Here is a 22035-nt window from a genome sequence, read left to right as displayed (position 1 = left end):
TGTTTCCGATGCTTTATGTGAATTGCACTGTAAAATCTCATTATATTCGCGCGCAATGCGTCCATTATACACCATGCCAGAAACATTTTTACCCTCTCGAATTTTTTTCCTCCAGTATCCACCTACTCTCGCTCGCGCCCGCCTACCCTTTTTTTGTTTTTTGCGTTCGGTGCGAAACATTCTCTAAATTTATTCGTTCGTGCGACACAACGGTCTAATTTGTTTCACTAGAAAACAGCGCTCGGTCCGCGCTACGCTAATTACGCGCAGTTTGGTCGATCGGTATCCGATTTCGTCTCGGTTTTCCGCCGGAATTATCCTACGGAATCTCTTCCCCTTCTTATAGTCTCCGTATCTTCTTCATTATAACGACAGGACTCTTATCAAAATAAAGACATATGCCTTTTAAGGTGTGCGAATCTAAATTTAAGGAGCGAGATAAATGAAAGAACATAAGAGAAGCAATGAAGAAATTAGATTAGAACATAGAAGTCTTGCGTCAATTTAAATGCGGAATTAGAAAAATAGTTACTAAGTAATGGAATAGTATGAAAGAGATAGATAAAGCGAAGGAGAGTTATGGAAAATAAAATTTGAAGGAAAGAGAGAATAAAGAGCGCCGAGGCCTAAATCGATATTATAAAGTCAGTATGATTAAAGGTAAAAATTTGAGAAGTAATTTTTTAATAGACTAAAATAATGTGGCACTTGCAGACAAAGTGATGAAAGAGATATATTTCCTTTACGTATCAAACTATTCTATTCAAATCCCGATATGATTCGTGTAAACGACTATCAGTGCAATCGGGCTTATGTTTGCTGTATCCTGCGCAAACTATAGCCGAGATAGCTCTTTTAAGTTCGATTCATTTTGTTCAGATGAATACGAATAACGAAAGTAAATGTTTGGTCTCGTTCGCTGTCCCGTTCACTCGGAAGGATTAAAACAATCAGGATATCGCGCGGCTCCCGATTGCAAGTGGCAACGGCATGAGAAGTAAATGTTAACGACGATGTATCGTTTCAGTCGTCATCGAATGTGAAAGCGAACTCCGGTACGGGGCAAAAGTGCACGACACAACGTTAAGCTCAGGTTGGCAAAGCCGACCGAGGGGTTAATGGCGCGTCGTTGCGTATTCTAGCGGTGTTTGTTTCCTCGCAGCTGGCAATAAACTAAGATAAATGAATGTCCGTAGGCTAGGCCACTATTATTCCTTCGCTCGCTGCTTACATTAAGTCGGCTCGCATTAACGGCGATGCGTAACGTATCGCGCCCATTACAAGCTCGGATTCTCGATCGAGCGTAGTCCTTTATTTCTATATTGATAGGTAGAAAATTAGTTTTGCGCAAATGTAACCAATCCTCAATGTTAACGTTTTGGATTTCGTTCGATATCAGCTAATTTTAATTACGAGACTGACAATTAAAAATGCCTTAAATCAATCAAATCAATAAACATTTTCACAACAAACTTTTCTAATTCTAATTCTAAATTAAGTTTTAAATGCGTAATATAGATGTGTGTACAAAAAAACGTGCGCTACAAAATGGTTTTAAATGAAACTGCTCATTGCGCGATCACGCATTATCCTAGACAATCGTAATACGAATAGATGACGAAATGATGATACGTTTCGTCTGCGGCCTCGAGAAGGAAGTCGCGAATGCGCGCGCTGTGCTCAAGAGGAGATCTTCTTGAGAGCGACGGCAGTAGCGGCGCGGCAGTAACGTCGTCGCAAAATCCACTGTGAGTACGCCTCAAATTCCGGCAGAGGAGGCTCAGCTCGTAAAGCACAGGAAGATGCATGCCGGGATATTAAGGCCATTATCGCCGTTGCATATTCATGCCGTATTATAATGAAAATACAGTTTATTACCGAAGATTAACAGCTTCTTACGGCGACGTGCAGTTGCCGCCGCTCGAGACTACGCCTGAAGTCGTTTCAGCAACCCCTTGCCAAAACCATTCGCGAAAGGCGGAAGCCGTGGCCGTAGGGCGCGTCCTATTCCGCGCTCTTCCGCACTCGACTGGTCACGAAAATTTTCTCTACGAAAGAAAGTTCATCGAAGCGTCTGCGCTCAAAGCGTTTTCACCGTATACCTGCAGATACGAAGCGCGCTTCAGAACCAAGCATTATGAGGGCGATATTTAATCACTGATGGACGCTTTTCGAAATGTCGCGTCAAGATGTGTTACGAGAAAACTACGAGAGCGCATCGTGTATAAACGACTCTCCATCGACCTTCCACTCCACGGGGGCCGACGTGCGATTTCAACCTTGGCGCTTTAATTCGACTGTCTATAGGTAAGTAACGAGCCGCTCGCTAGTTCCGTACCGTAAATAAGTAAATAATTCATTCTCCGACTCGCTTGGCAAGTGGCACGAGAAGCGAGCGTGTCTTGGAGGGTGAGGACGGTCGGAGCGGCGGCGGCGGGGGGTGCGCGATGGGGTTGGGGTGAAGTGTTGTAAGGTGAAGGAGAGGCAGTGGCAGAAACGGGGAGAGAGCTAGGGTGGTGGGAGGGAGGGAGGGAGGGCGGGAGGTACACCCAGGCGGCGAAAGGGGGTGAAATCTGCATAATATCGGTAATGCTCAAAATGCGAGTCGCGTAGCTACCTGCCTTGCTTACCCCGCTCCGCTCCGCTCCGCGCTCCACGGCCGCGTCAACTAAAACTTAATTATAATTAATTAATGCGACTGCTAACTGAAGCGGCTGGACAAGTATTGACCCGCAATGGTGGCGGCCGACCGTCGCCGGGTTCTCGGCCGCGGGCCGCGACTAGCGGCGTCGAATCTTGCGGACGTCGGAAGAGGACGTCTCTCGGCTAAGGGTCGATGCCGATGCCGATGGCGAAACCCCCCCGGCCGAAAATCAAGCCTGAAAGTGCTCGGTCTCGTACCCGTTGCACTTCGCTGACGTCAACGTCGTAAACTCCAGACCTCGCGGAAGGACATAACATTTCCATGGCGGAGGCGGTACTAAGTCTATGGCTCCGTACAGTGCGTAATTAGAAACCTTTGTGCAAAATGAATACTGTTAATTAACGTACCTAAAAAGACATTATACCCACGGGTTGGTAAACTAAATATGGCCTCCAGCGCGTGCGTATTACACCGTTCACGGTGTAAATAAGCGATTTGCGTCCGCCCGCTTTTCCTCCTTCCCTCCCTCTCCTCCTCCCCGCGGCCGACGTTAAATCGTAACAAATTGTATTCGAGACTCTTGAGCTGAATTGGGCAGCGAAAGGAGAATACGCAATCTACGCGAGCGAAACTCTCGCACTTTATACCAGGAGCTTAGCGAACGTTTCCTCTCGCGCGCTATTACGATTATAACGTGGAAAAAATTACGAAAATCTCCGCTCATCTTTCCGTCTCCCCGCGTCTTTTCTTTCTAGCGGCGGCGCGAGGATAAAGATAACGTTGAGGTTTTGCTGTTAGCACGGCGAGCGCGAGTGGTCGATATTAATTGCGCCTTGACTCATTAATTCGTTCGCATTATCTCAGCTCTTCGAGCGAGAGATCGCCCGAGACCGTAGCTGCGCGCTCGCTTTCCGCGTCTCGACTCGAGTTCGGTGAGCAATTACAATATGAAAGGCGCATAAATCAGCGAGTTTAATTAACGCGTTGTTATTATCATTATGACACTGCGCCGGGATTATAACATTCCCGAATGCTCCTCGGCGCGGCGGCGCGGCGCTTCGCGTCGTCGTCGTCGTCAGCTATTTTTAAGTATGGCGAATCTCTAACGTGCGGTTACCTATATATGTTTTCGAATTTCCGGAAAACCGTCGCGGGGCATCGCGTGACGTGGCAGTCGCATTATTATGTCGTTATCCTCATATTAATGAAATAGCGGGAGAGATATCGATATGGCGTAATTAATTAACTAATAGAAAGTAATCCGCAGATAGACGTCACCGCAACATTTGTTTTTAATTAAACATTGATATAGCAATGGTATGTCGGGGTATATTCTCAAATATTGACTGTTGCGCGTATCGCCACTTTTAAAATCGATCTTATCAATAATTAAAAATCTTAATTCTCCGGTTTTATTTCGCGTTCGTACGTCAATAAATAATTGTCTTCTCTTTTCCATGAAGTTACTATCGTGGCAATCGTAAACATTTTTTATCATTCTTATTTTTTTTTTACCACTGAACGATCTGTGGGAAGCACGAGTTTTCCATTAATATAATTAGTACGGCTTATTATAGTATTAATATAATTAATAAGATTTTTTTACGAGTCAAGTACACGTCGCGTCTACGCTATACATTTGAAGATACAGGTGAAGGGTTGTTGATTTGCATACAATTGAACGGTAAAAAATCGTTGAAATGAACGCAGTTCGTTGGGGGGATTTTCGGGAATGCCGAGCGCGTTCGATACTCATAATCAAATAATTACAGATGATGCGGCAACATCGAGGGGTGCGTTTCAGCTATTAGCTGAGCTCTGCGCCATCGATGTTACCAGCCCTCTTAACCAGAGGCGCTCAAAGGGGGGCGCCCGTTCGGAGACCTTGCGCCTCTCGCGAAGCGGAAGGCAGCCGATCGAGCCGACTGAGCGGCTCTGTGATATTTTTTAATTAATCGAATTATTGAACTGTATCGCAATCGAATTGAATTAAGTGCTGACGATCTGCGCCGCGTAACATGGAAACGCGCAATTTTCCGTCATTATTATAGCGTCCCTTCGCTTTCCTTCCCGCTGCGCGCCAGCCGCCCTCCAAGCCCCCCTCCCCCTTCATACTGATCCGCCCTTACGTGATCTCCACCCCCAACGACCTATCCGTCATCCTTTTCGACGAGCGCTCACGCACTTGCCGGCGCTCTCGCCCGTGCGTCTCTTCGTATCGTGACTGCACCACGTGGTCCCGCTAATTACCCATCCAGTAGTATATATCGAAGTGTGTCACGAGCGTGTGCGTGTTTGAGCCGGGCGCACCGACGATCGACTCGTACAAGTATTCTCAGCGCTATACGCGTTATACTTGACGTATTTCAATTAAACTTATTGCCACGGTTGGTTACGCCCGCCAAATGTCAAACGCTCTTGTTGCCTGTGTCGCGAGGACCGACTCGGCTATGATTGAGTCGGCTCAGTCGGCTGATGGATAATCATAGTTTCGGGGAATTAGGTTGTAATTCGACCTCCGTCGCGATTCCGCTGAATTTCCCGCCAGTGTCGAATTCCTCGATTTTATTGCAATTGAGAAATTCAAGAGACACAGAAGCAACACGGTGCGACTTTATTGCTAAATGCTACGCTATTTTCTAATAGATAACTGCTTGGATTTCTTATAGCTCGTATTTGTCATAATATCTAGGAAAAATCAATAATTTTGCATTTTATCATTTAATGAATATAATTGATTTTTTTTTGTGAAAACGGGTGAGCAATTATGTGTTTGTAATCTTCGAGATTAAATACAATGTTGGACAAGAATCTCGGCGAAAATCTTACTCTACGACAATATCGGCTGTACCAAAAATGCGCGCTATTCGGAACACCTCTGCAGGCGTGAGTCGGAGAAAGGAAATACAGACCGGATGCGGGAGAGGGCCGCGGGACTTGGTCTAACCAAACTTAATTGAATCCCAGTCCGAATGTATAATATGTAGACTGCCTGCATAATGTCGTGAGCCGGCAGTGATTCTCAGCCGGACGTAGGCAACCGTCGCGGCGCGCTGTCGTTGCCGCGGCCTCCGGCAAATTTTGAGAACCACCCGCGGAATTAGATATACAATAATGTAAGCAGAGCCCCGTTGCGGTGTAAGGGTTGGTGGTAAGGTCATGTATATTCATGCATCGGTCGACCCACCTCCGATTCTCTCACTCAACCACCACTCCCCGGCGTTGTCCCCGTCCTCCCTCTCTTTCTGCTTCGACCGACCGCCCTCTCTTAGGGCACAGACCGAGCTAAACAACGACGGTACGAATAGATTTACACCACGTCCGCGTGGTTTACGACTCGTGCACATTAAGATGCCCCGCCGTGAAGAATACCCGAAATAGATTGCTCGAGCTGCTTGTACTGCGGGTCAAAAAGGTGGAAAAACTGAGAGATATGTAAAATTTTGCATATTACTTGCGTGTCAATATAAAATATATTCGAGAACATTATTCTTCTCTCTTAACAACACGTTTCGTCGTCTAGACAGCCAGTCTCGATTTTGTAGCCGCGTAAATGAACTTAATTCAAATGTATAACATCTCATCAAGACCGGACTGCATATTCGCGAGATAATTCAGCGATACGTCTTTATAGAGGCGATTACGCCGCATTTTCAATATTGCGGTGAGAAATTCTCATAAATTTCTTAGCAGCGTGTCCGAACAGTCGTTAGAACGCATTCCTCAAAGAACTGTATCTGGATATAATGAAGGATCCATTTACAAGTAAGATTCGCCCCCGCGACTTCATTACCCACGATTTTACTACGGACGCCCTGCGGCATTCGTAATGAGCGATGGTCATTCATTTTAATATCCATTAAATGCAAATACCGTCGACACAAACGTTTACTCCTATTTCGAATTATTTCGCTGACTCGCCGTAATTAAGCTTTTCGAAGGAAACTCAGGCAACATTACCGGAGAAACCGTTCAACGTAACGATCACTTTCCCCTTCAATATTACATAAAGCCACGTAAAAATACATTTTAATATCGATGATGCAAGATCATTAGCGAATATATTCATAGCGAATATATCTTATAAAACGAAACTATTTTTTTTTTCTTCAGCAAAGGAAATTTACGTTGATTCATTTATGAATTCTCATAATTTGTGTTCAAATTTATTCGATAACTATTAAGTATGTAGTATACTTCAAGAGCTAGATCTTTTTAAAAAATTACTACATTTTAATAAATTATAATTTAATCACATCATAAACGATATTTTAACACATCTCGTATCGATTAAACCGTGGGACCTCGCGGGACTCGATATTGGCACTTGAATTTCCTTGTGCATGAGCGTGTAAAATCCCGGTGGCGTGCAGCGGCGAAAATTTTTCGGGCTCGCGTGCGCCGCAGGAGTAAGACGCGACGCGCGGATGCTCGAGACACTGTTACCGGCAGTGCGCGCCGGTCGTTATACACTCAACATTCTGCAATCTACCCTTTCTATCGGCCCTAATTTATGTTGAGTAAGGCAACAGCGCGAGCCCACCCCCAGCTTGCTTCGCAAGGAAGCCTCGGTAATGTTTCAAGTGGCTTGTCTGTTGTTAATTTACCCCGGTGGGGCCTTGATGGGGGTCTGTCTACCCGCCGCCACGCTCCACTCGTTACGATAAATCGGTCATTATCTGTACTACCTACGCGCCATGTAAGTGCCGCGACTTGGGACTATGCCGGCGCGGCGTGCCGTTGGAAATTTTCGATCCGCCTGGGAAGGCTGACAAGTCATCGTGTTATAGCGATTAATCGCGCAGCACGCCCGAGGAGGTAACCGTAAGGAGGATTTCTTGCAGTCGCGATGACAGTCACCACTGCTCTCGATTTGTCTCGGAATAAGTATAAAGTGAAACGTTAGAAATACACCTCCTTTTCAAAATTCTTTCGATTAACTCGCTATTCTTTCTCATATTTATAACTCCGTGCTCTAATTTATATAATTAGTTTACGCCGTGTCATCGCAGTCCTATTAAAAGACGAAATGTAACTTCATCTATTCGGCCATTGAGGTCGTCGCAATTTTTAACATTTTGACTCGACTGCTGTCCATACAGACGAAACGGTCGTAAACACATACGAAGCAAGAGGACGAACCCTTTTCCGCGTATCCTCGCACCCTTTCGCGCCGAGGCAGGCCGACTCGGGTGGAACATTAATATCGCGAAATGAAGCTCATTTGCATATAAATAAGGCGGTGGTGGGGCACGGCGACGGGGCGAGGGAAGCCAGGATGAACCACCCCGTTGCCTCCGCTGCACCCCCCTCCTTTTACCCCCCTTTAAACCCCCGAGCCTCGACTCCCAGGAACCCCACCCTGGACTAATTACACTTACAGACAAAGCGGCCTGAACCGAGGGGTCGAGCGGATTCTATCTCTTACTCTCTCCCTCTCTCTCTCTCTGTCTCCCCTCTATGACTATCTCCATGATTCTCTCTCTGCCAAACTGTCTTTGTCTATCTTTCTCTAGTTATCTCTGTTCTGTCCTTTCCGTATAGAGAGCAGACCCTCTGCCACTGTCTCGCTGAATTTCCACTCCCGATAACATCCTTTCGCAATGACCACGTGATAATTGCGACCCCCCGCAGGATTCGTTAGAATCCTTAATCGTGAAGGAAATTCATCGTACCTTCGCCTTTTTATGCCTTCTTAGAACGTGATTGAATGATTCCGTATAATTATTGACCTCGATCAATGATTGCGTGATAATTATTGACACGTAAATATAAACAAAATTTGCAAGATTTAAATTATACAGTCAGCTTTAAACTGTTTGAATATATTTACAAGGGATTATTTATTGCAAACAATATATAGCGACGGAATCACTCTATCCAATATAGTTTAAACGCTTGAAAAACAGTTTGTGAGAAACAAGTTGAACATAATCGTCGATTTTTTTTTAAATACATTTTATATCTAATTATATGCCTTAAGGTTTCATAACATTTTTTCTACTTCTTATTTGGCAGAATATCTGTAATTTTCATCTTACAATTAACTAACATATTAATATTGCCAAAATTGCGATTCGTAATACTCGGGTGAAAACTTGTAAAAACCTCTTTCGCTCATACTCGAGATTTTGACCAAGGCCCTGATTCTGTAACTTTTGCGCAAGTATAATATATTATTATGGTAAAAAAGCTGCGCGACGACATTATATATAACGATAACGACACTGTCGTTAAGAATTACAGAATAGGCGTACAGGAGCAAAACTTTCTCCTGCCAAAAAAAATCGCTCAATTTTCATAACGAGCTAACGGTACCCCGCTCGACAAATCGATCACCAGGGGCAGGAACAGAGGAGCCGCGGCTGAAGATGGGATGGAACCGGCACGGTGCGATGCGGCGCGGCGCCGCGTTTCAGAAAGAAACATAAAAATGCGTATTACCGATTCCGGAATACGGCCATTAGTCTGAAGTCAGCACGGCTATCGTTTATTAAGCGCAAACAGATATTAATGTATTTTTACACGCGCCCACCAGTTTTGTTCTGCCAGCCACTGCCGTCGCCACCGCCGACGCCGCGGCCGCCGACGCCGCCCGTCGCCGCCGACGCCAAACTACAGCGCGGTCCGCGCGGGGTCGAAGCCAAATCCAATTACTTTTATTCGGGCGAAATGAGTGCAGCTAAGTCATTAATACTAATCAATGGACCGGACTCGGACCAGCCAGCTAGAGCGCACACACAGGCCCGGGCGTTCCACAGGAATTACCCATAACTCAAACGGCTCGAAATGACTTTATTGCAAAAAACTTGCGCTTTGCTACCAGCCGCGCCGCTTCTCCTCGTATACGCATTGTTAGAGACCCCCGTGCCGATAAGTAATGTTTATTGTTGCATTTCCAACGACCAACCGAACGCTCTCCGCCCTCTCTTTTCTCTGCCCCGTGTATTTTTTTCGCGCCTCCCACTGGCCGCTCGCGTTCACCGTCCGCCCCGTTCGCGGGGGAGAGAGAGAGAGAGAGAGAGAGAGGGAGAGGATCCAGCTCGGTTTTTCGCATTAGCGAAATGGCTTATGGATGCGGGATAACGATTTTTTATCGATCATGTGACTGATTTCGCTCAGGGAATTTAAAACGTCCGCGTTGGCGAAACACCAGTGGCGTGGGTGATGTGACTTCTTTTGTTCGACGTGCTTGGATAAACCGACTGCCGTAATCTCTCGAGGCGCGTGAAGCGAGCAATCATAGGCGCTAATTACAAATTACAACCTTCTTGATGCTATCAATATTCATTTCATTCCTCCATAATAATACATATTTGAATCAAAAGAATTATAGAAATGTACAAAAATAGAAGAACTTTTGAAGTTATGATTGAGATTTGTTTACTTTCAAGAAGTTTATTTAATGCATTATTTTATTGAAACGTGTATAAATCGTATCTGTTTTTATATGATAAAGGAACAGTTGGCAAGTTATAGCAAAGTCGACGATCTCACACAAAATTGTTCTATGCACTGCGATGCTGTTGCACTGATTAATTTATGCGAAATAGTGGAAACCTGTAAACATGTGTTTTCTACGCCTGGCTGTATATCGCGTGCACTTTTACAAGCAAAATGGTCGAACCTGTGCATTCAACTAATCCCCCTCGCCTCGTCCATTTAATATAGGATGGCTATACTGGCGGTATAGCCGTTTACGAATTTGCGTGGAAAAAAAATTGAACTGCCGTACCCTCTGCGCCTCCTATTTTCGTTCGTTACCTATCGACCAGGCTTTATCTATTTTTTATGCAATGAAATGCCTCGACCAGCGACGCGCGCGGCCCATTGTGCGACTTTGACGAAAATTCAAGCCGGGATTACAAGCCGCACCCAGAGGATATCCCTTTTATAAAAAAAAAATGTCCAGCTGAATGTAGACTGAGATCCTTTGACGGTACAATTAATGCGATATTTACGGATTGGTTAAAAGTTTTATCCGATTTTTATTTTACAATCTTTTTTTTCTAAGAAAATAATGAAAAGGATATTTACAGTTTCGCAATCTGTACCTCGATTTTGTTGCTGTCTTAAATATCATTGATATATTTTTCGTTCACCCTACGTTGAGACTAACTTTCTTTGACATTTGCGTCAATACGTCTAGTCGGAGCAGTCGTACGTCTAAGATAAGGTGATAACTGCCGCGGAAGCTTTTCCAGGATTTATTCATAGGTCCAGTTATCCGTGCGGCAACTCTTTTTCTCGAATTACTCGAGTGTCGAAGCTCTAAAACGCTTAATCTGTATCCAACTATGGCGATACACGTTCCGGCATATTTCCATACCATTATGCAAAGAGGCCGCACCGGTAACATTACTCTCCACGGCACAGCCACCACCACCGTCGATATACACTCGTGGTGGTAAAGCATTACGGTATATATACTCCATCGATTTATTATAATTTAGATTGTCTTCTAAGAACCTCGACTACACGTGCACACGTACGGCACGCCTTAATGTGCCGGCGTTCGTTAATTATTCCGCTGGTATTCCGTAAATATGCATGAATTATATATCTGCAGGCACGAAAGCGGAGCAACCGCGGGGGGAGGGGGAACGCGTGATTAATATATATTTTTTTTCGCGCGGCAATTCTCGCCTTCCCGCATAATCCCTTCGTTTGTTGTTTGTCGATGAGAATTTTCGAAAGTCACGATGCACCGTATGTCGCGCGGTCCTGCCAAATTGGTATTGATTAAATCGGGACGGTCGGCTCGGCCGACCAAAGTTAATTCCAAAAATGTGTTATTGAGCGTGAATAACTAAATCACTTTGCCCGAGCGCATTGCTGGATTATGTTTATGGGCAAGGATCGGCATCGCGATAATACAGGCGAGCTCAATTTTCATTGCCACGCGTAAGTGATATTGAAATTAATATTCGACAGTGATCACCGTTCGTGTCGTAAGACTCATTGGTTTACGTGTGCATTATATTACAATAATTATCGTCATTAATTTACTGTCATTGTTTTTTCTCACCTCCACCGACCTGAAATGGAATATTTTAATGCGCATCATTTATGTGGACCGCGAATGATTATTAATCTATTTTCGACGTTAAACGCACCGCTCGCAATAAAAAGCATCGCACGTTAACGAACCACGCGCGTATAATTGAATGTTTCAGTCATTTTGGAAATGACTGTTAACTCGTATTAAAGCCTTTTGCGTCGCTGTGCTGTACGATTGATTTTCATGAGAGAGAATGATGCATAATGTTTCACATCGAAACTCCGAAAGATGTTTGATCTCTTACTAATCCGCGTGTTAGTTAAAATAATGCACATTTAATTAGCGTTATTATTATTATTGGACAGTAGTGTAATTCAATTCAACGTTCGATTCACGAAATTTCTCGCGACTATTGTCCGACCTCGTATAAATCGAAGGTGATTGAATTTCAATCTGGCGCGATTATATATCTATCATACATGTGAATGTATATGTATCTGTTACAGGACAGCGACAGGAGTAGCGCTGGGAGTCCCGAACCGGCGACAGGTGGTGGCGCGCTCCACGAACACCAAATGATGATAGATGACATAAAGAATTCACGGAAGAGACGACGGAGTCCGTCACCCGAGAATCTCCATCAAGCAAAACGCGCGGCGGTCGCGCAAGCTCACCTAAACGGGACAAGTAAGTGCGAAACTGTCCCTTTACGGAATACAAAACTTGATCGACTTCCACGATCCCGATATTAACATTGTTTCCTTACTATTGGAATTTTGTGCGCAGTGGCCGGCATGGTGACACTTCAGAATCTTCAGAATTTAGCGAATTTGCAAAATCTTCCACAAGTCGCGTCACTGGCCGCCGGTCTTCAGGGAATGACAGCGGGATTAACTAATAATCAACTGATCAATACTCCGTTGAATTTAACCGTCAGCTCGTCAGGTGAGAAGCATAAATCGAGTTCCTTGAGCGTGAATCTAAATAGATGTAAAGACGCGAGCGGTTATGCAAGATCAGAAAGGAGAATCAAGGATCAAGAATCGGATGATAAGAGTAATTTAACGCGGTGAAATCGTTAAATTTCATTCCCAGGCGGAACGGTATCAACAGCCTCGAGTACGACGGCGGCTTCCCACCTTTTGCCACCTAGCTCAGCCCCAATGGCAACGTTACCTCAGCTATTATCTCAACCGCAACCGGTCGCGATGCCTCAATTCATCCTAACGTCCGGTCAATTGGTTCAGGGCATTCAAGGGGCTCAGCTTCTTATCCCCACTTCGCAAGGTAAGCTACACTAGCACTCTACAATTTCAACATCGTTCGAAAACACGGATGATTTTCTTTCTCGCATATCTTATCGTCATAATATTGATCTCGATTGCTGGTGAACACAATCTACGAGATTACAATCAATCAAAATTCCATCGACGGTTGCCACGCATAAAATCATCGCGCGTCCGCTGAACGGAACACATAGCCCGGCGCTGTGCCAGCGCATAATGTTGTGCAATCAAGATGTGCCGATATATAATATAATATCGACTATCTCTGACCAGAGCTCGGACTAAGGCCGGTCCGTCGTCCATACTTAGTGGTCCTAGACTGCCTCGCCGAGCACAGGGCAAACTCTGCAACTAATTTCAATGTATAATTAACGTCTCACTACCCCTCTCCAACCTCACGAGTCCCACCCCATCCTGCCTCCTTTCTCGGGTCCGCCCTTCCTCCCCTCATACTCCTAACCCTAGCACTCACTGGCTGGACATCGCAGCTCCGCGGATTCGGCCGCTATTATATCGATTGCGGTCCGCGCTAACTTCGTTTCTACCAAGTTAGGTTCCTATTCTAGCAATCGAGAGAGAGAGAGAGAGAGAGAGAGAGAGAGAGAGAGAGAGAGAGAGAAAGAGAAAGGGTAGAAGAGAGAGAAAGAGGGAGAGATAGATAGAGATACAGCACGGAGGAGGGCGGAGGCAGAGGACGAGAGGCAGGAGAACTTTGGGATTCCGCCTAAGTGGATTGAAGTTCGTGGATATGGACCGGCCGCGGTAGGATGACGAGTTACGTGGCGGCAAATAATGTTTGCACTGCTTTTCGACTCAATCGATGGTAACTGACTAACGCTCGATTGGTCTCTGATAGACATCGAGTGTCGGCGAGGATGAGTTGAGGAGTGCTCGAGAGTGCGGTCAATAGGTTGTCGTTCATAGAAATTATTGTCCGCGCAGAATGTCCGTGGCTTTATTTAAAGTGATATCAGCCGTCCGAGATTTTATCGTACGAACGATTAAGACCCAAAAAGCGGCGAGGATTAAAATACACGAGGAGGTCATGTACGCCTTGATTCGTTGAAAATGGAAATAACACATCATCCGAATCGTTCTTTATATCAGATATAAATAAATCTCCGATATTTCTAAAAATGTTGAGATAAATTTTTCCTTGCTTCTAGATAGAATTCATGAACGCGTAAACGAAAAGCAAATATTATATTGCTGTCGCGAGTCACATGCCACATGTGCTCGGATAAACAAAATATTTTCAAATCATTACACTCCTGTCAGAGACCGCGAATCAACAATGAAAGTATTGGCAGCGCGTTATCGTTCGGTTTGAACTGCACGTTAATCGGATTGTCGGTTGACCTTACCTCAGAACGTGAAACTTTTATGGCTGTTCGGAATACGGGATTTGCTTAGCTTAGCTGTAGGTGGCAACACGGGTACGTACTCATGATCAGTAATCATATTAAGCGCGTGTACAGGGTAATCAGATTAGCGGAGCTGGAGGTAATCCCGAAACTATTCTAAGTATGATTAGGCGTCCTTCTCGCAGCGCAGCGCAGTCCAGTACCTGTACCCACTATTAAGATGACGATAATAGTTTGCCAACTACGCTAGCCTGCGAGGTTACCTGCCCTATGGGTTGCCTAATAATCCCTCTATGAGACTCTGATAACTTTACTACCCATCCTGGATCAACGACGCGTGGACTATGTTCATAATGGAAATGAAGTATCTATTGATTCGAAATAAGATCATATAACGTTTTCGAAAGCTATCACGTGATCAATTGCTTTCGTCGCCCTCGATCCTGAAACAGTCTCTCCAGAGGAACACATTTATTTTGAAAAAATTGTTTTTTATTCCTTAGGGATCGCTACCCAAACAATCTTGACTATACCAGTCAGTCACGTCACGAACAATCAAATGGTGAATTTGGCGCTTAGCAACGGACAGGTAGTTTCTACGACACTGGCGAATCTCCAATCTTTAGCTCAACCGCAGAATATGCTTAATACGCCTACAAGCAATGGTAAGTTCAACATTAATCTATTTATAAGATTTTCTTGTGTCATACGTTCGATGTAATCATAAGATGTTTAATATGTCCATCTTTGCGCGATGCATATGTAAATATGATTCTGTTTCTATGAAGCCATATAATATATTTCGTTAAATATATTTTAATACATTTAACTTGTATATGTTTATCATATAAGATTAAATTATTATTTTTATCCTTCTCATAAAATTGAACAAAATATTCACATATATAATATAAACGATTTTTTTTGCATCTGCTAAATCTGTAATGTCGCACGAATATCCAGTGTTGAATAATTAATTCTTTAAATACGGAATAGTTCAATGACGCGTTTTGTATAATCAGAACTCATTAATAAACATTGCAATCGGAGTGTTTTTTCGCGTGAATTTTAAGGCATCGAGTAATTTAGCAATATATAATTGAATATAGGACGAAAGTACTTATGATTTCCTCGAGCTTACGCGATATTATTTATTTATAAACATTAATTATTTCATAGGAAAATTATAACATTAGAAAAAAAATACGCTGAGCGCATGTATGCGCCCACAGTATTCGAAACGTTAAATATTGCATCTTCTTTATTAAATTCAAAATTTTTAATTAACGTTAATTTTTTACGATAACACATTTTATCAAAATGTCCGAATGCATTCAGTTAGTATACTGTCGTATTTACATTGCGATTAACGTAGCATCGGATGTCGTACTATGCGCGTTTACTTGTCCTTTTATCAGTTCCCACGAGCCCCAGCCTGGCATCGGGATTAGGACTGAACCCTGCCGCTTTACCGCATCTTCTGAGCAATAGCTCGGCGAGCCAACAACTTCTGAATGCGATGCAGCCTCAGCAACTGCTTCAGGCTGCCCAAGCGGCACAAGCGCAAGCGGCGCAGCAGGCTGTACAGGCCGTTCAGGCTTCTCAGCAACCACTTTTAACGACATCGCCTCAACAGCACAGCCACCGACACACCTCGCATATGAATCATTACACAGTACGTACCGACTCGCCCTTTTCAGTATCTTTCTTTCAAAAATATAAATAGTATAAATTTGTCGATCGGTAACACAAGAAATGTTAATTAACGAAACAAATATTTTACGATCTTTGCCATATAACTTGTTTTCTTGTAATAATTTGGCATTTAAATTAGTTACATTACAGCTTTATATAATTATGTAGTTGTTTTCGCAGATATAAAATAGCAAAATTCTTCATGTCATGCTATCAACAAAATTGATAGACATATCACTGCTTGTTAAAATAGCAATGTTTTTCTTTTACAATAAGCTTCATATTTTCGTGATATCGCGCATATAGTCGTATTGTTTCGAAAACCGCATGCATTTCACGTTTCATCTCACTAGTGGCCGTACGATACGTGTTATTCACTTTCTCAATAATTTCAACTATAACCGTTAGTGTAGTTAACCTTCCATCAACGAATAACACTGCCATATGAATCAAAGAGAATAAATACCTTCGCTCGCTCCTCTTTTCTATTTTTTTCTAACGATGTAAACGGATTTCTATCGGATCGCGATGCACAGTCGGACGTACAGTTCCCATTTCCGGCGCGGTAGTAGACCGCTGGCAAGATCAGCGAAACAACCAGAATAATTCCCAATACTCGAGTGATCTCGTTAAGAAAGTATTCCGTACCGATGGCATTCCTTCCACTAATTACACTCTAAAGTGTCTCGATTTGCGGTTCCGTCTCATTATTAAGTGCATAATTGACGTGGAAGAGGCGCGCTCTCGTCTCCGGTGAGCTAATCCGTCTCCGCTACCGTATTGTGTTCACAGCCGACGGAAAAACATCACAGGGAGAGACCGGAGCAGTCGTCGCCGTTGAACGAATCCGTGGTGTCCGCCGCATCCGCTTTGAACAGATTGGCCGCCAGCAACGGCGAGATTACCATCACGACGACGCACGGACCTGGCGGTGTCGGAGTAAAGGCTTCACCGAGCAGTATGCACAGTCCGAAGGAGGAGGAGGATGATCTCTTGAATGATTCTCCGAGTAAGACACAGTTTATTTTCATTTTTTCTTACGGGATGACGTTAACCCACGGGTCGAAAGTTGAAGCGATCTGTGTCAATTGGTTTTGCGGTACTTGACAGAGCATTTAAAACGATGTCCACATCGCGCGCGTAAATGATAATCGAGCTACGCCTTCGGGGTAGCCGTGTTACTCCTTGACAGCTTTTAATTACAATTTTCGCCAGGGACACCATCTTCCTATAACGCAATCACTTGCTTATACGAGGCACACTCGCTAATGTCGACAAGCGATTGCATGCATAATGATCACTTTTAAAGAAGCAATTACCACATGCAAACGCGCGCTCCTTATCTTTATCTTGCCAGGTTGTCACATTCTGATGATATTTTTGACAAGGTGTTAAACGCGACCGGCCGCACGCAAATCCTCAAGCGTACCTCTGATATAATTGAAGTACACATTAAAATCTTTCTAACGGTCGCTTAAACGACAACGTTTTCTCTCTGATAGGATTCACGAAGCATTACTGTCATCGCGGAAGGAACGATTTAATGTTTAATGTGTGTTTAACGAAACTAGAAAATAACATTTCGTACGCGCATCGATCGTAGAACGCTTGACAACTGTAATAGGATATCGTACGCTGGACTCATTACGGGGCATTAGTTCGTTCCTTACTGCCTTCTAGGAAGCCATAAAGATTCCAGCACCGCACGTAACCTCATGTTGGCTGACAATAATTTTAATAACTCACAATCATCGCGTGGACTGGCACTTCGTCATCCTGACGCGGTGGAATAATCATTCGGCGCGTGAAGCCTAACGATTCTCAATTGCCAGTGTCAGATGCGAGTATTATCTCATAAATATTTGCTTTTGTTAACTCTTCTCCGAGATAGAATTTCAAACACAGAAATTCTCAAGTAGAGATCAGGATGTAACATATCGGAGTAAAAATAGTTTTCTAATTTTTCTGTTGTTTAAAAATTTTTTTTTTACTCTATTTTGTATATAGCACGTACGAAAGTAATTAAATGATATATTTCAAATGTCGAGTTCTGATATTTGTATACACTTCGTTATTAAGCTTTAGATTAGATTATTAGCTATATCTCTTATTTATGCATCTTATTTATGCAATTTGTAATGCGTACAAAATTTAGAAATTATAGTCTAATAACCGCAATCACGGTCAAAGATTTTTTTAACTTTGTGAATCGAACAGCGGTGAACACTTCGCTCGCGATATCCTTATTCCTTTATTTATCATGTCATGGCCGAATCATATAACTTGCTCGCAGCATTTTGTTTGAAGCGCGCGAAGTACTCGGTGCCTTGATCAGAAATTAACGATCGTAGAAACACCGTCGCGCGGAAGAAGGACTTGCAGTTTATTGCGCGGCGCAGTAACCAGGCGAACTGGTCGAGCATGTGGGCATTTCTATTGCGTTCGTATACATTCGGGGTGACAGATTTACGAGAGAAATCGGTGGTAGCGCGAGCTGCTTTAACGAAGCCGCCTGATGTCATTAGGCAGCCTTCTCGCCGGAGTTTCGTTGCATTCCGACGAATCGATTGAAACGTGCGCTCGAATGACCGGCAGTGGATCACTAATGCTCAAAATGCACCATTAGAATCACCATAAAATTGACCACGCGCGATGCAAGAATCGCTTATCGCGTTAACCCTTGAACTACGAGTAGGTATTTAATCTCGTTCATGACCGGCTCAGTATTGTTTCCGCTATCAGTACGCGACGCGATTTGTATATCAAGAATTCGTCGATTTTTTTTGCATTCTATAGGATAGAGGAGTTTCAAGTATCTCCATTAAGCAAGGAAATTCAAAATAGGATTGAGAATATTGTTTCAAAGTATTTAAACGCTTAGATCATTGCTAATTTATTAACTTAGAATTAACTTATTGTTAGATATCAGATTTATCTTTTCACGAAACGATAAAAATCTTAATACCGATGACTTGTAACGATTTCTCATAGCTTTTTTATCTATTTGTGATAGGAATAGAACGAATTTTTATTATAGATCAGCCAACGATCAACGAGGCCACTAACAACGTAGTCGATGGAATCAATTTGGATGAGATCAAGGAGTTCGCCAAGGTCTTTAAGCTGCGCAGACTGTCTCTGGGTCTGACACAGACCCAAGTTGGTCAGGCTCTGAGTGTCACTGAGGGCCCCGCATACAGCCAAAGTGCCATATGCAGGTTAGTTATCGCTACATCGTCCTCCTCGCGTTCCGTCGAAACAGACATCGCTAATGAGAATTCAATAATATGGTAGAATGTAAAACGACAGTGTGCCAGGTCACTGGAAATGGCGTAGAAAGGGTTGAGATTTGTTCAGAGTAGCAAAAACAGATAGTTATCCGTGTTCGATGGCCTTGTGACAGCATTTTCCGTTAGGAATGAACGCCCGAACGTGAAGCTAAGAGAATCTCGAAGCAGTTTTACGTTTTTATTTCAGTTAATGTAACGTAATTTTATACAGCAATCTTCAATTACTGTATAAAATTATTTTCCCCTCGTTTTTCATTATTTATTATTTATCGCAACGTTTTAAATTCGTTCAAAGGAGTCTAATATAGCTTTCGCAGGTGCATTATCCAATTTTGAGGTGCCATGATAAACTCATTTATACCGTAATCCACCACGATGGTTCCTGATTTATGCTGCAATTTAATCTAAATCGAGTTATTAAAATTACTTGTAAAAAATAGAAACTACTTATGTGCAAAAATTAAAAAAGGAGATACTGAACGTGTAATACCCAATGCTTAAATTTTCGTAAACGTAGGGTTATCAGACTATTATCACTATTTATCTTCTTCGTTGTTTTCGATCGAGGGCGTCTTCGAAATGCGAATGGGAACCACCGTGGTAATGCCGGTAGCAAGCAAAGATGTTTATACCTCTTAGAAAATTCTTATCGTATCAACTAACATAAGCATTGGTGATTGTTCCCCAGTGCCCTGGCTACCCAGATGTACGCTGCCTCGCAGATTGCCTCTCAGCAGCAAGCTACGTACGTTCACCCCTCCATGCTACTTAATTTACCTAAAAATCGAAAACTCTAAAATCCTTTAAGAAACCGCAGTTATACCCAACAATGGAAAATCGGGCACGAATTTTCCGACGAATTTTCTTGAAAAAAAGGAGCTTTAAGAAAAAGTAAATCTAATTAGTCCATCGCATTAGTTTTGTCAAAGTCAACGATGCATATCGTGTGAAATAAGATGGTCCGTCTTCCTCTCATCCGCTTCTTTATTTGCGCTCGACTGATTTGCGATCAGTCCTCTCCCGCTTAGAACCGGCAGGCATATTTGGGTATAGCTGCACAAGCACTCTCACTAATTTCTAATTCCGTTCGGAAAAGAAATGCGAAAGGAGCACTTCTAAAATTAACTCTCTTCGAGCCAGGGCATTGGCAAACTTGGGCATGATGTCGCCAACGCGCTAAGAATAAAAGGATAGAACGAAGCCGAGGATTCGCGATTTTTATTGTCCGTCGAATCTTCGACGCTCCGAATTGTTTCACCGAGAGATTCGATCGGGATCGGATTCATTTCGCTCGCCCGCACAAGGAGTGTTTGCGCAGCGCGTTGGCAACATCATACACGGCATCACCAAACCTTAAAGCATGCACGCATTGTCAATGTCCTGTTATTGAATCAATGCATGCCTCTTAGTGCTCCTTTAGTGGGACAAAGACGTAAGGGCGAAAAGCAAATGTTCAGAGAAAATTTGAACCAGTTGAGTGTTTCTCCAAATGGTTTCAATATATTACTCAATATGCTACGCTAGAAAATTGAATATTTCATCTTTTTACGTCCTTGTCGTCTTTTCTCGACCTTCACTCTCTTTATCAATTTCCCGAGAAAAATAGATCAAGCCTTGTTCTTGGCTTTAGATTCGAAAAGCTGGACATTACACCGAAAAGCGCGCAGAAAATTAAGCCCGTTCTCGAGAGGTGGATGAAGGAGGCAGAAGAGAGGTGAGTAATACTCCTATGAACTTTAAGAATTATCGCACGAATACATCGTGAGAAAATGTTTTCCTTCAAAAAAAGGTGTATCAACACATATTTATGCCGGAAGAGTATCATAAATGCAACGTTCCCCTCGACGTGCCGTATAAACACTCTATAATTAATACAAATAACTAGAATTCTCCAATCAAGGAGAAAGAGAGAGAGAGAGAGAGAGAGAGAGAGATTTTCTGGATTGCAAATCAAGTCCTAACGTTGTATTTCTGATACATAATTATTTCGCAATCGTCCAATGCGGCCTCGACTTCGCGTCTGCGCGTCGGCGCGAGAGCGTGCGAACGCGTGCGTGCTAATTGGTAATTCGCTAATTGAATCCATCTGATTAATTGCGGATCCGTTTAATAAATATGTGGAATGTTAATTAGAATGGGAGAAACCGTTACCGCGCGCGCGATCGCGAGGCGGCTACTCGCTCGCGGCGGCAACGCGACCGTCGGTGGCTCCGGCTGTGACACGAAAGATACTACCGATCCTCCCTAAGAATCTCGGGGGCCCGAGTATCCACAAGGTGTAAATTTTACGAGACGATAAAATCTAATGAGCTTTATGCCGCGAGCTAATCAGGAATCGTAGTCGTGCTACGATTAAAACGCATCGCGATACGGTTTTGACATCAAAGCGTTAATGCGCTCTTCACGATTAACGTATTCGCGATTAACGCACGCTTCAGTGATTTTTGAAAAATAAGATTGGATATTAAGTTTATCACAGTTATATCTACGTTATTATTATTGACTTGTATTCCTGATTTTTATCTGTTTATCTTTATCGTAATCCCGTTAATCAAAAAAGGCTAAATATTATTCAGTTCGTATTCAGTTTTCCATTTAGCTTAAATGTGAATGCATAATTCTCTTTATGCAAGAGTATAAAAAAGATGTACATGCAATTTCAACTATTGCATTTAGCGCTAGATATAAGGAATATGAATATGAATATACACAGATCTGCAAAGTTTCGTGCCTACACTTGCAATTGCGAGAATAA

General features: G+C 43.2%; 1 protein-coding gene across 4 annotated transcripts in view; it reads left to right on the top strand.

Moving 5' to 3' along the window:
- The window catches only part of LOC112453773 (POU domain, class 6, transcription factor 1), a 158462-nt gene that overhangs the window by 130259 nt on the left and 6168 nt on the right, over positions 1–22035 (top strand). For 3 of the 4 annotated variants that reach the window (XM_025014695.1, XM_025014696.1, XM_025014694.1), the window contains exons 3-11: positions 12152–12332; positions 12432–12590; positions 12741–12932; positions 14799–14960; positions 15714–15970; positions 16783–16999; positions 19028–19208; positions 19969–20025; positions 20911–20994. In XM_025014695.1, coding sequence (XP_024870463.1) covers positions 12152–12332; positions 12432–12590; positions 12741–12932; positions 14799–14960; positions 15714–15970; positions 16783–16999; positions 19028–19208; positions 19969–20025; positions 20911–20994 — 1490 coding nt within the window. The remainder of the gene's footprint in view (positions 1–12151; positions 12333–12431; positions 12591–12740; positions 12933–14798; positions 14961–15713; positions 15971–16782; positions 17000–19027; positions 19209–19968; positions 20026–20910; positions 20995–22035) is intronic. The other variant, XM_025014697.1, reaches the window with a different exon arrangement.

This window comes from Temnothorax curvispinosus, unplaced genomic scaffold, assembly GCF_003070985.1.
Source record: "Temnothorax curvispinosus isolate PA1 unplaced genomic scaffold, ASM307098v1 QBEX01004686.1, whole genome shotgun sequence".
Taxonomy (NCBI): domain Eukaryota; kingdom Metazoa; phylum Arthropoda; class Insecta; order Hymenoptera; family Formicidae; genus Temnothorax; species Temnothorax curvispinosus.
Note: the sequence above shows the minus strand (reverse complement) of the source record. Positions and strands in the feature narration are given on the sequence as shown.